Here is a 14,166-nt window from a genome sequence, read left to right on the forward strand (position 1 = left end):
TCAAGATCGGCTGGAATTCGCAGGCTATCCTTTCCATCGAGAGCGAGGAGGCATGGTCACTGATAAAGATGGACTAATCGATATGTTTGCTGACAAGAAGGCCAGGCTCAGTAAATTCAAGCTCTAGCCTTTCCAAGTTCTCGGGAACTTGGATACCATTTGTCCACAGGAGTTACGCCACGGGTGGAAATATACATGTTGATGTTAATTGGACATTGGTCATTTGGTCTTATTGTCCTTTCAATCTCTTAATGTATTCTAGCTTTGCAACACATTTTTTTCATGTTCCCAGTATGACAGACAAGGCGGACCAAAAATGTGTCTATGAACGCAGATTTTCCCCAAAATCTCAGTCGATAAAATCACCACAAAATGTTCCATATACGGCTAAGATTGCACCAGAGAGCTTGTAGAACTCCAGAGCTTCCAGGGCCCTAAGGCGGGCCCTGGACCCACGCCTTTGGGACTTCGCGCTCCGCGCTCGTGATGTGCGCTCAGCGCACATCGGTTGATTCTCCGCAGCAGCCAGGGGGGCCCTTCCTTCCCTGGACCCAGGGGCATCCAGACTCATCGTTACGCCGCTGATCTGAGGGCATTCAGCAATAGAAAATTTTCCACCCCCTCCCCTTATAGACCCCTCCCCCATATCACTCTAACGCCACTTTGGCCCCTCCCAAACAAAGGCCCTGGATCCGCCAGTGCTAGAGACTGATCATTTGTTATTTAAAGTGACAGTTATTTAATCATTATAAGACTAATATGCACGTCACTTTCATCATAATATTGATTTTAAATATATGAATAAACGAGAGTAAAGCAGACAGTTTCAGTGACTATCTGCTTTACTGTACCTGCAAGCACCAGTCATTGACTCTTTATTCATTATTCCCGCAACAACAGATGAGGTCCTTAAAGTACTTCTATCACTCAAGCCATCCGCTGCTGGTTTTGATGGTGTTTCTGCTATTATTGTAAAACATGTTGCCCATTCATTATTTATTCCACTCACATATCTTTGTAATCTCTCTTTTGAGCTTGGTGTTGTTCCCACATCTTTAAAAATAGCTCGAGTTGTTCCTGTCTTTAAGGCCGGTGAAAAGGAATCCGTGAATAATTATAAAGGTAATCGTAAAAATAATGTTCTCACGGTTATATAACTTTATTGCTCAGCATAATTTACTGTATAACTATCAATTTGGTTTCCTTCCTGGCCGCTCAACTACACATGCTATTTTACATTTTACTTGTAAAGTTATTGAAGCTTTTGAAAATAATCAGTATGCTTCTGGTATATTTCTGGATCTGTCGTCGAAGGCGTTTGATACCCTTGACCATAACATTTTACTTGAAAAACTTAGTCATTATGGAATCCGGGGAACTGTACTTCAGTGGTTCAAAAGCTATCTTGCTGATCGTCACCAGTTTGTTGTTATTAATAATATAAATTCTGTTTCTAAGCCAATTAAGTGTGGTGTTCCTCAAGGGTCCATACTTGGTCCATTGTTGTTTATAATTTATGTTAATGACCTCTATAGAGCCAGCAACACATTTCATATAATCTCTTATTGTAGCCGTGGTGGTGTAGAGGTAGATGTATAGAGTAAGGAGGACACTGAGGCTTCTACTGGATTACGCACTCGTCTATTTTAATCCGTGAAAACTACAAAAAATATATATATAAATTGTCTATAAACGTACAAATATATCACAAAGTAATCAGTAAATCGCAATCGTCACAAACATACAAGTAACACATAAATACGAGAAAATACAACGCAAACCTCAAAGACGCAACTCAAATAGATTCTACAAAATATATATAAATTCTCTATAAACCGCAATAATTAAAACGTACCTCTTTGGTATCCTCTACTCTTATTCAAACGCAAATCAGTGACAAAGTCACACAGTATGGATATATTGCACAGGCTGCCACACCCTGGCACAAGTTACAGGTATAGTATTACAGTAGGTGTATGTACAGGTATAAGGTATAAGCTATCTGGTCACAACTGACTCTACTCAGCTCTGGAATGCAAGTGAGGTCCCTGGAACTCTCAATTGCACATGCAGGAATATCCAAACAGAGGGCATGACCTCACATACTGAATATTCATGAGGCACACTTACATGCCCCCTCAAAATGAATTTAATTCATTTTCTAACATTGAAATACACCAATTAAACTTAAACACAAATACAAATGAAACAATTTTTATTATTTTCGAAACAAATTTTGTCAAACACAACAAACATATAATATAGATGAAATTCAGAACACGCACTTAACCAAAACTTAAGCAGTTAAAACCTGTAGGCACCTTATAGCAATTCTATGCATTCGAGTTTTCCACCAAAACAATTACTTTGTGTATTGGTCGTTCAAGCACTATTACCTTACCCCTACGTTTGCCTTTATCATCTATATGTGCACTTAATGCGACCTTGACCTTTCTTACACAGTTATCATCACCCTGAATAACATCTACCACCCTGGCTAATGGCCACTCATTGCGAGGCAAATCTTCAGTCTTGACCAATACAACGTCATTTATCTCAATGTTACGAGAGGGCTTAGACCACTTTTGACGTGCCTGAAGATTTTGCAAATATTCTACTCTCCACCGAGACCAAAACACATTGATCATATACTGGACTCTACGCCATCGTTTGCGTGAATACATATCAGAAGAATCAAAACTACCTGGAGGGGGAAGGAGTACCCTTGACTTCATGGTGATCAAATGGTTTGGGGTCAATGGTGCCAAAGACATAGGATCATAGAGTGTGTCTGCTGACAATGGGCGGCTATTAATTATTGAAGCTACCTCATACATGAATGTTCTAAGTGACTCGTCGTCTAGCTGAGTGCCATGCTTATCTAACGTAGAATTCAATATATTGCGAGCAGTGCGAATCTGACGTTCCCATACTCCTCCCATATGACTGGCATGGGGAACGTTAAATTTGAACTCGAAATAATCACAACCTTGTTTCAAAAGGAACTTACTGACACTATTGTGATCCGTCTCAGCTAGAGCTTTCCTGAGTTCATTACTAGCCCCAACAAAATTAGTTCCTTGATCGGAGCGCAGTACTCTAATGGGACCCCGAACAGCTAAGAACCGTCTTAGTGCATTAAGAAAGGAGTCAGTACTTAGTGAACAAGACACTTCTATGTGTACTGCCCTAGAAGCCATGCAAGTAAAGAGGACACCATAGCGTTTCAGCTGCTTTCGACCCTCCTTCACATACCAAGGACCAAAACAGTCTACACCACAATACGTAAATGGAGGAGATGCCTCTACTCGATCTGCTGGTAGATCTGCCATTTTTTGTTGGTTAAGCTTACCCCGATATTTTTTACATTTGACGCAACCATGTATGACTTTGGCAACGGCACTACTGCAACCAACAACCCAGAAACCATTTGCCCTTAGCTCGTTGGTTGTAAAACCACGACCTTGGTGTTCAACCTTCTCATGGAAGTGGTATATAAGTAAATTTGTTACATGTCCAGTCTTTGGAAATATTACAGGATGCCTTACATGAAATTCTGAACTGGACTTACAGAGGCGTCCGCCGACACGCATAATTTCATCATCATCCAGAAAGGGATCAAGATCACCAAGAGGTCTTGTCCTTAAACATGTACCAAGCTCATTCCTTGAGGTTTTACAGGTTCTCAAAAAGTCTATTTCTACCTTAAATGCATTAGCTTGCACCATTCTTACAATTTCAAGCTCTGCTGCTTTTAGTTCCTTGACCCCAATACAATTAGGGGATTCCTTAGCATGACTATCACTACGTAGGCCATTCTTAAGATTAAACTTCAGAAGCAAGCAGACAGCAATAGCTCTTTTTGCTTTGAACCAACTTGAGACATGCTTTAATCTTTCTACCTCCAAATAAGAAGGAGACCCTTCACTTTGAACAAGTAATGAATTGACCCTTCTAACTTCAGGATCATCAGCAGAAAGATTTGCATTAGGATGACTTGCAATAGGAGGTTCAACCTTTCTAATAAACTTAGGTCCAATTGGATCCTAGCAACTCCTCTGTAGTCAAGCCTCTTGAGGCGTGGTCAGCAGGGTTATCAGAACCCTTAACATGCCTCCACTGAGAGGGATCTGTTGCATTTCGGATCTGTTGGACACGGTTGGCAACAAAAACATGGAATTTACGTGCCTCATTGTTGATGTAACCTAATACTACTTGACTGTCTGTCCAAAAGAATTCACTAATGTTATCATACTCAAGCTCTTTTCGAAGTAAGAGACTAATTTTGACTGATAACACAGCTGCAGTTAGTTCTAAACGAGGAATTGTGATTGACTTTATCGGTGCTACTCTTGCCTTTCCCATGACAAAGGCGCAGTGTACTTGGTTCAAGCCATTTTGAAGACGAAGATACGAACAATGACCATAGCCTTTAGTACTTGCATCACAAAAGTGATGTAGTTCTACTCTGACAACCTTACCAAAACCAACAGGCTTATAACAACGTTCAAATTTTAATTCATCTAGTTTACAGAGGTTTCTTCTCCAATTTTCCCAAGTTGCTCTCAACTCCTCAGGCAGAGGGCAATCCCAAGCCATATGATCATTACACAGACTTTGAAGAATCTGCTTCCCTATAAGAACAACTGGAGAAACAAAGCCTAAAGGATCGTATACAGAACTCACAGTGGAAAGAATTCCACGCCTAGTAAGGGGCTGATCCTTTAAGGTGATCTTAAATTGAAATACATCAGACTCAATACACCATTGTACACCTAATGCCCTTTCTATGGGTAAGGGATCCAAACAAAGATCCAAATCCTTAGTAGCTCCAGCTTGATCCTCTGAGGGAACAGACCTCATCACAATTCTGGAATTTGATACTATCTTATGAAATCTGATACCTCCTTTCTTCAGAACATCTTTCGTTCTGGAAATGAGATCAATAGCTTCATTGGCATCAGATACTGATTTTAAGCCATCATCAACATAAAAATTTTGATGAATGAAGTGGGTTACGTCAGGCCCAAATTCTTTCTCATAATCAGAGGCAATCTGCTTAAGTCCAAAGTTAGCGCACCCGGGCGATGACCCTGCCCCAAAGAGGTGAACTGTCATACGATACTCTACAGGCTCACTAGTAAAATCACCATTTTGCCACCAAAGGAATCGTAGAAGATCTCTTTGTTCCTTATTTACCTTAAATTGATAAAACATAGCTTCAATATCGCCCATAAATGCAACACTCTCTTGTCGAAACCGGCAGAGAACCCCAACAAATGTATTTGTCAGATTAGGTCCTGTTAGCAAATAATCGTTAAGTGAGACACCCTTAAACGTAGCACTACAATCGAACACCACACGAATTTTGCCAGGTTTCTTTGGATGATAGATTCCATGGTGTGGTATGAAATTAACATTACCGTTTTGTGAAGTAAGTTCGCCAACAGGAACCCTTTCTGCAAATCCCTTGGAGATGATATCTTGCATGAAAGCACAATAATCTCTAGCATATACAATATCACCTTCTAATCTTTTCTGAAGTTTACTCAAACGATGCCAAGCAAGAGATCGATTATTCGGTAGATTCATGGCTATTGACCTTAAGGGTAATGGCATCTCATAATGACCATCTTCTGCTATATGAACACCCTCTTTTAGTGTTGAGAGAAATTGAACATCTTCTTGTGAGTATGAAGTTTGACCAAAATTTCCTTCATTGAACTCTAGTTCCATCATTCGAGCTACTTGTTCTGGACACATAATTTCCTTTACCTTGGTCCTGAAGCAAATATGTACTTCTCTACAGTCGTCTAGTTGGGAAGGGGTGGGTACCTCACAAGTAACAATTAAATGACTAAGGCCTATGAAGTCATGATCACAAATTTCTACTTCATCTGGGTCAACCATTCCTACAATACCCCAACCAAGGTCAGTCCTTTGTGCATAAGGTCCATCACCAACAGGAGGTATGACTTGCCTCGGTACAAGAGCCTTAGGGCAGTTGTAGCCAATCAACAACCCAATGTCACACTCTGCGACAGGCATTAAATTGTTTGCAATTTCCTTTAAGTACGGCCACTGCTGGGCTATCACAGGACTAGGAATGTGTGTTCGGTTTACTGGAATTGCATAACGAGTGTAGGACATAGGTAAGGGAATTACATTTGAACTGTCATGACCTCTCACAATTAAGCCATCTACCCTATTGCTATTAACAACATGATTTTGAGAGATCATGGTGGATAATGCTAATTGAGTTCTTGTTCCTTTAACACCTAATGCCTCGCAAACGCACTCTGTTACAAAGGTGGTATCAGACTGAGTGTCTAACATAGCATAAGTAAGGATTTCCTTGTTAGGGTTACCCTTATGGGAGATATACACGGGAAGAATCAAAGAACTCATATTGGCCTTGTTGGCACCACTCATATGATTAAACCCTTTCTGAACCTCTAATGGTTGTGTCTGAACACTCACAGACGTTGTACTGACATTACGAGAAATGCTACCACTTTGTTCCCTCTGAGTCTCTGATTTAGGCTTAAAATCCCCATGAAATGCTGTTGGATGAGGCCTCCCACACCTTTTACATGTGATCCGCTTGCGGCAAAATCGAGATCTATGACCTTGTCGAAGACAACCATAACACAAATCATTATCTTTGGCATAATTCTTACGACCTTCCATTGGTTTTGACAAAAACTGCCTGCAATCATCTAAATCATGTTCACTTTGGCACATAATGCATCTATTTACATTTCCTTTAGACAATTCAGACCCTTCAATTGCAAAATTTCTAGCTCCCTGAGTACTTTGCCCTACCTTACCCCTTGCATCAGACTGACAGAACTTTAAAGCCTGGAAAGAAGTAACAGGGTTACATGCAATGTTTGCCTCTCTCACTATGAACAGACGAAATTCGCTGAACGGGGGGAAACTAATTCTACCTTGATGCACTCCCCAGTCTGCTACAAAACGACCCCAACGTGTAACTAACCAACTAGGTAACTTAGTAAGCAACTTACGATTTTCCCAACTACCATTGAGTGTACTAAGACCTCCTGCCACCATCTGAAAGGCTGTTTCACACTGACCCAAAAAGTCGCCAAATTTACGCAAAGCCAACCCATCATTTGGTTGAATTTTAGGCCACGCCTCTAGCTTACTTCTGAAGGCATCCATCACAACTATTGGATTACCATATCTCTCTTGGAGGAGGCTTCTAGCTTCCTCATAAGAACTATCTGTAGGGATGAGAAAATATCCTTCTAAAGCTTCCTTGGGAGAACCTGTCAAGTATCTTTTCAAATAGTAGATCTTTTCAGAAGGAGGTATACCTCTATTTTCTAACAAAGAGTCTAGAGTGCACTTCCATCCTGGGTATTTCAGAGGATCCCCATCAAAGGTACCTGGTTCAGGCAAAGGAAGTCTGTTAAGATTCACTTGTTCTGACAACACCCTAGCAAAGGAGTCTACTTGAATATTGGAGTCAAATACACTAGGCATATGTGGCTTGGTTACTGGTACAGGAGTGACACCTACAGAAGATACAGATTTATGATGTCCTTCAGACAGAACAGGATTCCCAGTAATAGTTTCATAAGGTCCACTGCTTAACGATGTTTGACTTATGAGCTTTAATGGTAAGTGTGTGGGCTGAACATTAAAATGCGCCTTAGAATTTTCATAAGTATTGTCTACTGACCCTGAGTCTGGCAATGCAGCTGCTAAGTTTTCAGGTGACGAAGAAGGGTTAGAATGAGCATGCACATACTCTTTAGTGTATTTACTACTGTCATCTGGGAATCTATCAAGAGTTATAAATTCGTTCTCTACCTTTACCATTGCATCAATTTCAGCCTCTGCCATTTCAAGCATTCTTCTCGTTTCTAACTTCTCTAGCTCTGCCTTCTGTTTTTCCAGCTCAGCTTTGTGTTTTTGCTCTTTATCTATATATTTCAGCTTAGCCTGTAAAGCTGCAGCTTTTGCTGCTGCATCGGCCTTCATAGAGGCAATTGACCTTGCTGACCTATTTGTAGATGCTTTAGAGCTTACAGTTCTACCATCACTATCTCTAATAAATTCAGAGATCCTTTTGAGCAAGTTGTAGTGATCACGTTCAGTGTCCTCAAATAAATCATGTTTTGTACATGGCTTGTTATTTTTTAGCAATAAGTCATCCAAGTTTTTATATGCACTGCACAATTTGGACATAGCATTTTGTATGGAGTTACGTGCTTCCCTAAGCTGACTCAGTCCTCCATTTTCAGAAATCATACCCTCAATTATCCCGGCTTGACGCCGCCAAGCAGAAACTGCATCTCTAAATATCCTTCCCTTCTGTTCTATTTGCCACTGCAAACCCTTTTCGGTATGAGTTCTCTCACGAGTATAACCCAATGAAGCATCAATTGCTTCATTTTGAACTGATCCCTTGCTACTAGATTTCGTTAAGGGCTCGGTCATACTCATAGTAAGTTATATCGTGTACAGCTTAATACATGTGGAGTTTTATACAATAAAAACTACTACACTCGTAACGTATGGTGAGACTTACAAAAAGACGTTAACGGCATTATACATGTGTTGAGCTAGTACGAAAATAAGTGGTTCGGTCTAGCTTACGCATCGCTAGGCCTGAGTAATACTGTACTAGTACTAGTAATAGTACTTACTAACGCATACACCTAAGTTACACTACAGAACCGCTCAACACTTAAAATCATATACACAAATTACGAGTATTAATGCAAGGACTTCACATTATATATAATACATAATCTTAGCTTGGCAGCTACTCCTTTAGCTTACACGACATCGTCAGCTCTCGTAAATGGCTCAAAGGGGGTAATTTGTTGAGATGTGGATACTGCTGGGCTCGGGATGTATATCTGGACCAATGTTGTGTTCTGTCAGACTCAGACTACGTTGCAGTTGAAATTACCAGGGGTGCATACTTCTAATTATCTGCTACTCTCTGCACAGGTGGCTAAACTTCTGATGTATAGAGAGTTTTCACTGTAGCCGTGGTGGTGTAGAGGTAGATGTATAGAGTAAGGAGGACACTGAGGCTTCTACTGGATTACGCACTCGTCTATTTTAATCCGTGAAAACTACAAAAAATATATATATAAATTGTCTATAAACGTACAAATATATCACAAAGTAATCAGTAAATCGCAATCGTCACAAACATACAAGTAACACATAAATACGAGAAAATACAACGCAAACCTCAAAGACGCAACTCAAATAGATTCTACAAAATATATATAAATTCTCTATAAACCGCAATAATTAAAACGTACCTCTTTGGTATCCTCTACTCTTATTCAAACGCAAATCAGTGACAAAGTCACACAGTATGGATATATTGCACAGGCTGCCACACCCTGGCACAAGTTACAGGTATAGTATTACAGTAGGTGTATGTACAGGTATAAGGTATAAGCTATCTGGTCACAACTGACTCTACTCAGCTCTGGAATGCAAGTGAGGTCCCTGGAACTCTCAATTGCACATGCAGGAATATCCAAACAGAGGGCATGACCTCACATACTGAATATTCATGAGGCACACTTACACTTATGCTGATGATACCAACCTGTTCTTTTCCAGTAATGACATTAATTTTCTATTGGATACTATACAGAATGAGTTTACATATATTCATGATTGGTTTTGTGCAAATAAATTGTCACTAAATGTTAAGAAAACTACCTCTATTGTGTTTAGTACACCTTCAAAGCACTTAAATCCTAACATAAATAGTATCAGACTTTGCGGTGTTGATGTTATGCTGTCTAAGACTACTAAATTTCTTGGGGTTTATATAGATAATCATCTTTCTGGGAATAATCATATTCAGAATATTTGTATGAAAGTGTCTAAAGGCGCTGGAGTTCTTAATAGACTTTGCCAAATCATTCCCAGAAGCACATTGGTCACTTTGTATAATACACTCATACTTCCGTATCTTACATATTGTAATGTTATTTGGGGCAGTACCCATGCCTCTAGAATTCAACCCCTTTACTTACTTCAAAAGAGAGCCATTCGTTATATTTGTAATGCGGATTACCTCCAGCATACAGCACCCCTGTTTATTACTCTTAAGGTCTTAGTATCTATGATATAAATCGTTACTATGTTGGTATTTTTATTTTCAATTGGTTACATGATAATGCTCCGTCGACTTTTCGCCATTATTTTCATTATGCATCTTGAGCTACTTGTTTAGATCCAACCAACTGTGTGAAAATGCCTTATAATGCTCCTCCCCTTACCACCAGCGCCATTGTTGAATCCTACACTATACTTGGAAATAATACCACGAAATTATACACCACAAAATACACCAACAAATCTCTTAAATCGACTGGAAAATAGGTTGATAGTCTCGTATCTTAGGAGGTGACCAGGGATTGGGGTCGCGTCACTCGGTGACCTCAAATAAAAGAGAATTTTTGGCATAGCTTTAATTTGTATTCCAACATATACTAATCTCTTATGGGAAATGACAAATACCCTTCAAATTTCGAGCACAAGTACGGTACCGGAAATAATATATTTTTTAGCATTTATGTAATTTATCTTGAGAAAAGTATACATCAATGTTGAATTACACGACTAATCTCAACAAATCGAAGTTAATAAATGTCTTAATTAAAAGGATTTTTTGGTGACTGAAATTGATTGATTAGCAAAGTTTGAGATTCTTTTTCACACTTACGTCAAAATCATATTCTCGTAGCATTTTGAAAGTGATGAAATTTGTGTAATGTAATGTAATGTAATGTAAATAAAATCTTATATAGAGCACTTCGCGCGATGCATCCATGCACTTTACAAATAATCTAGAAAATACAATGCCATAAAACATTAAATAGAAAAAAAAACAGTAAATACATATACCATCTACAGAAATATACAGGAATATGAGATCGAAAAACTAATAAAAGTACTGGTGAAGCGTTAAGCAATAAAACAGAATGACTACAAAATGTACAATTTGAATGCTAAAAAGTGATAATTCCAATTGAAGTTAGAACCTAAAAACCAACACGACAGAATAACATCAAATCTAAAAAAAATATCCTAGAAACCATCTCTGTATTGCTCTTGAAAGAGATGCGTTTTCAGGTGTGACTTGAAGGGGGTGAAGTTCGTGATGAAACAAATTCAGGTGCGGTGAGCGAGAGTGCTGTAGGGCCATAGTGCTTCTTGTTATTAGTGTTGCGCGGAACGAGAGTGAACGGCTTAGAGCGAAGGGCGTATGGAAAGCCATTTTAACATTTAATCGGGAATTTCAGATATCTTAAATTGTTTCTTATTGTAGATATCTAAAATTCTATTTCAGATATCTAAAATTAAATTCGAAATATCTTAAATTTAATTCCAGATATCTGAAATTCTATTCAGCGGTAATTTTCATCGGTAATTTTCAGATATCTGAAATTGAATTCAAGATATCTGTAATTGAATTCGAGATATCTGAAATTATATTTCAGATACCTGAAATTGAATTCGAGATATCTGAAATAGGATTGCAAATATCTTGAATTCAATTTCAGATATCTCGAATTTAATTTCGGATATCTCGAATTCAATTTCGGATATCTGGAATTCAATTTCAGATATCTGAAATTCTCTGGTATTTCGAATATCTGAAATTGATTTTAAGATATCTGCAATTATTTGTAGATATCTAAAATAAATTGGAGATATCTGTAATTATTTCGAGATATCTGAAATTCCTTATTAAATGTTAAAACGGCTTTCCATACGTCCGAAGGACACATTTCACAAGTATCCTCCAGTCCTTAGTTGATTCACCTGCACTGGGTCTCGCGAAAATTGTTCAGTGTGTAGTCTACGTTGGTCTTCAGTAATATCACGTATACATGTCAGGACAGTTGCCTATGCATCCAATCAATAGTTTAATCGGGTCGTTGTATTTGTAATAAAATGGCCACCGTGTTTTCGTTAAATTTTCGTACACTTGATCTCTGCAATAGGTCAAAATATTGGCAAATAGAACGGTATTGTGTGCTTATTTTCTACACAATACTACTGAAAGTTTAACAGACCGACGAGATTGAACGCATAATGCGGCTTTACTATGACCAGAATACCTATAGAACAGTTTCACGAGCTGGTAACGGGGGCACAGTGTGGTACTTGTCTCCCTACATTGTTTAGCTAATATCACATGTGGTGTCTGTTCTATCGCATCTCGCTATCCCCTCGAACCAAGGATCATTGATCCTAACCCTTACCCCAGGATCACCCAGAATTACAGAGGGCGTTGTGGTCAAGTTGTTAAGGCAGTGGATTTGTTATCTAAGGATGACAGGTTCGAGCCCTGGCCAGATCACTGCGTTGTGTCCTTGGGCAAGGCACTTTATCTCCATTGCCTCTCTTCACCCAGGTGTGTAAATGGGAACTTGCAAGGTGACTTGTTAATATAATTGCGAGTGCCGGTTTGTGGCTGCACCCTATGGGAAGTCCCCCAGGGGACAAGTGGCTGTGGTGCACTGTGGTGCCCAGGAGAGATTGTTTGAATCTAATTTAATTAAAACTTTCATAAAAAAAGTTGTTTAAAAGTCATTTGGGGTCATGAAAAGTGAAATCTTGCAAAAGCCTACTTCCTCCTGGGCATAGTGATCAGCAAATGGGAAATTGGTATTCCAAGAATAATGTTTTGTACATGTGAGTTGTGAAATATACCTTTACAGCTCCTGAGTAGCAAAGTCAGGAATTTGTTTCAGTAGGTGAACACAGGAAAGTGAACCAACATTATTAAAGGGGAAACCTAACTATGTTCACCTCAGTAGTTTCTTATGTACATGTGTCAGTAGTTGGTATTAACACAAGGATGCTAACCTTGGGTCTATTCTTCTCTTATGGGGGGAAGCAGGTGGGGTATTTTTTTTGGGGGGGGGGTGATTGGGATCACCTAGGTATATGAGGGTATGATTCCCTTAGCCCCCATGCCACCCCCATGTAACAATACCACTGTCGCTAATATGATCTCACCTCAGTGGAGGTGAGTGATAATTGGAAGAAGTTATTTTGTATGTGAGGATGTAGAATCCAATAAATAGAGATTTCTTTACTTTGAATTGCACTCTTATTTCTGTTTCCTTGCTTCCTTATCCTAGCAGTTCTACAGAGATCCATGGAAATAAATGCAAAGTAAATGTAAAGATATATAAAGGCTAACTACTGTTTCTGAACGGTTGTTCTTGACCTCTGAGATGAAATATCAATTCATTAGCCAACATATTAAGCTTAATACAAACATTATAACGGAATATCAAGTTGGATCTTTTTTTGGGAATTACTTGACATGTAAATGGGCTAAATTACATGCAGTGTACTATCATTGTTGACACATTACATAACATTTTACTTGCAATAACGCTGCGTTAGAACAGGGTGTCAACCAACCCCATCCTCTCTCTTTTCGCCCCTCCCCAAGTGAAAGTCAGAACTGGGTCTCAAAACAAACTGGAAGTGATATCAGTACATCGACGCAAGAGAAATAGAACAACATCGAATGAAAAACATTACCATTTTTCAGGATCTGATTGCATTCACGAATTTCGATTTAAAAACACGTTGAATGGATATGGCTAACTTCACACTCTTCTGAACAACGAAGACGACTGATTTCACGCCAATATCAAAATTATTTTATTTCAGCAGAGTACCAAAGGTCTAGGAACCGGCGAAAGGGTGTCACCCCCCCCCCTTCTTCCCAACATAAAGGTGAAGGAGATGCATTCCAATGTTTCCACATTGTAGAATAATACCTTCTGATGACAAGTACTTTGGGGTTCCGAGGGCTTCCCTCTCTGGGACCCTGTCTTTACTATAAGACTACCTCTCAGAATCAGGAATATATATACAAATTGGCTGCCTTTGATGGCTTGGACCCCTTCCCACACACGCAAACCTTTGTTTTTCTATCACTTTTCGAGACTTTGCTCATACAGTAACTCTAGTCAGTCACAACAAAGCTAGTTGGTATCGAAATCGATCTCCCCCTTGTCCCCTCCTCCCCGTCCCCCCCCCATTTACCCGGTGGTCTAACTGGGAAGTAATCTCCAGACTAAGGTTGTGCTCCTTAATCAACCTCTAGAGCAGAGCATAATGGCG

The 14,166-nt window shown here is 39.3% G+C and overlaps 1 protein-coding gene across 3 annotated transcripts; it reads right to left on the minus strand.

Annotated features, from left to right (window-relative positions):
* Positions 1 to 1,625: 1,625 nt before the first annotated feature.
* LOC139963577 (uncharacterized) lies at positions 1,626 to 9,591 on the minus strand. Of its 3 annotated transcripts, XR_011791600.1 has the most exons (3): positions 9,312 to 9,591; positions 8,815 to 9,116; positions 1,626 to 1,660 (listed from the first exon to the last, which is right to left on the minus strand). XR_011791600.1 is itself a non-coding variant. In XM_071964455.1 (2 exons), the coding sequence occupies exon 1, from the start codon at positions 3,726 to 3,728 to the stop codon at positions 2,334 to 2,336; it is 1,395 nt and encodes a 464-aa protein (XP_071820556.1). In that variant the 5' UTR covers positions 3,729 to 4,032; the 3' UTR covers positions 1,626 to 1,660; positions 1,856 to 2,333. The 3 variants fall into 3 exon arrangements, 1 of the variants encoding a protein (XP_071820556.1); XR_011791599.1 differs by having other exon boundaries at positions 8,815 to 9,591; XM_071964455.1 differs by lacking the exons at positions 8,815 to 9,116; positions 9,312 to 9,591 and adding an exon at positions 1,856 to 4,032.
* Between the last annotated feature and the right edge of the window lie 4,575 nt (positions 9,592 to 14,166).

This window comes from Apostichopus japonicus, chromosome 22 (assembly GCF_037975245.1).
Source record: "Apostichopus japonicus isolate 1M-3 chromosome 22, ASM3797524v1, whole genome shotgun sequence".
Classification (NCBI taxonomy): Eukaryota; Metazoa; Echinodermata; class Holothuroidea; order Aspidochirotida; family Stichopodidae; genus Apostichopus; species Apostichopus japonicus.